We start from the raw sequence: 431 nt of genomic DNA, 5'->3' as shown, positions 1-431 counted from the left end.
CCCAACCCTGGGATTCCCTGTAAATACTGACACACTCCCCCCCGGGGATTCCCTGTAAATACTGACACACTCCCCCCGGGATTCCCTGTAATTACTGACACACTCCCCCCACCCCCCACGATTCCCTGTAAATACTGACACAACCTCACCCCTGGGGAATGTGCCGACGATCTCACTCACCTCGAGAGCGAAGACGACCCTGCCCCCTGCCAGGCACATGATCATGTGGGTCATGTGGGCATAACATTCCGGGGTCACCTCGCAGCCCCCCAGGGGGTCTCCACGCGCTGCATCAAACCCCGCAGATACCAGCACCAAATCAGGCTGGAACTGATGGGGTCCGGGAGGGTGAGAGAGAGAGGGAGAGCGTCAGAAAGAGAACAACCCTGGCCATTCGGCCCCTCTATCCCATGCCCCGCATCCCCCCCCCC

General features: G+C 60.3%; 1 protein-coding gene across 1 annotated transcript in view; it reads right to left on the bottom strand.

Moving 5' to 3' along the window:
• The window catches only part of LOC125482068 (histone deacetylase 6-like), a gene marked incomplete at its 5' end in the record, with an annotated part of 6,931 nt that extends 6,601 nt beyond the window's left edge, over nt 1-330 (bottom strand). Inside the window, one exon of the mRNA XM_048594046.1 lies at nt 181-330. Within this exon, the coding sequence (XP_048450003.1) occupies nt 181-330 (150 nt within the window). The remainder of the gene's footprint in view (nt 1-180) is intronic.
• Between the last annotated feature and the right edge of the window lie 101 nt (nt 331-431).

The sequence above is a fragment of the Rhincodon typus genome, unplaced genomic scaffold, assembly GCF_021869965.1.
Source record: "Rhincodon typus isolate 14 unplaced genomic scaffold, sRhiTyp1.1 hic_rhity00005500, whole genome shotgun sequence".
Taxonomy (NCBI): Eukaryota; Metazoa; Chordata; class Chondrichthyes; order Orectolobiformes; family Rhincodontidae; genus Rhincodon; species Rhincodon typus.
The sequence above is the reverse complement of the archived record's forward strand: the minus strand, read 5'-3'. Positions and strand labels throughout refer to the sequence as shown.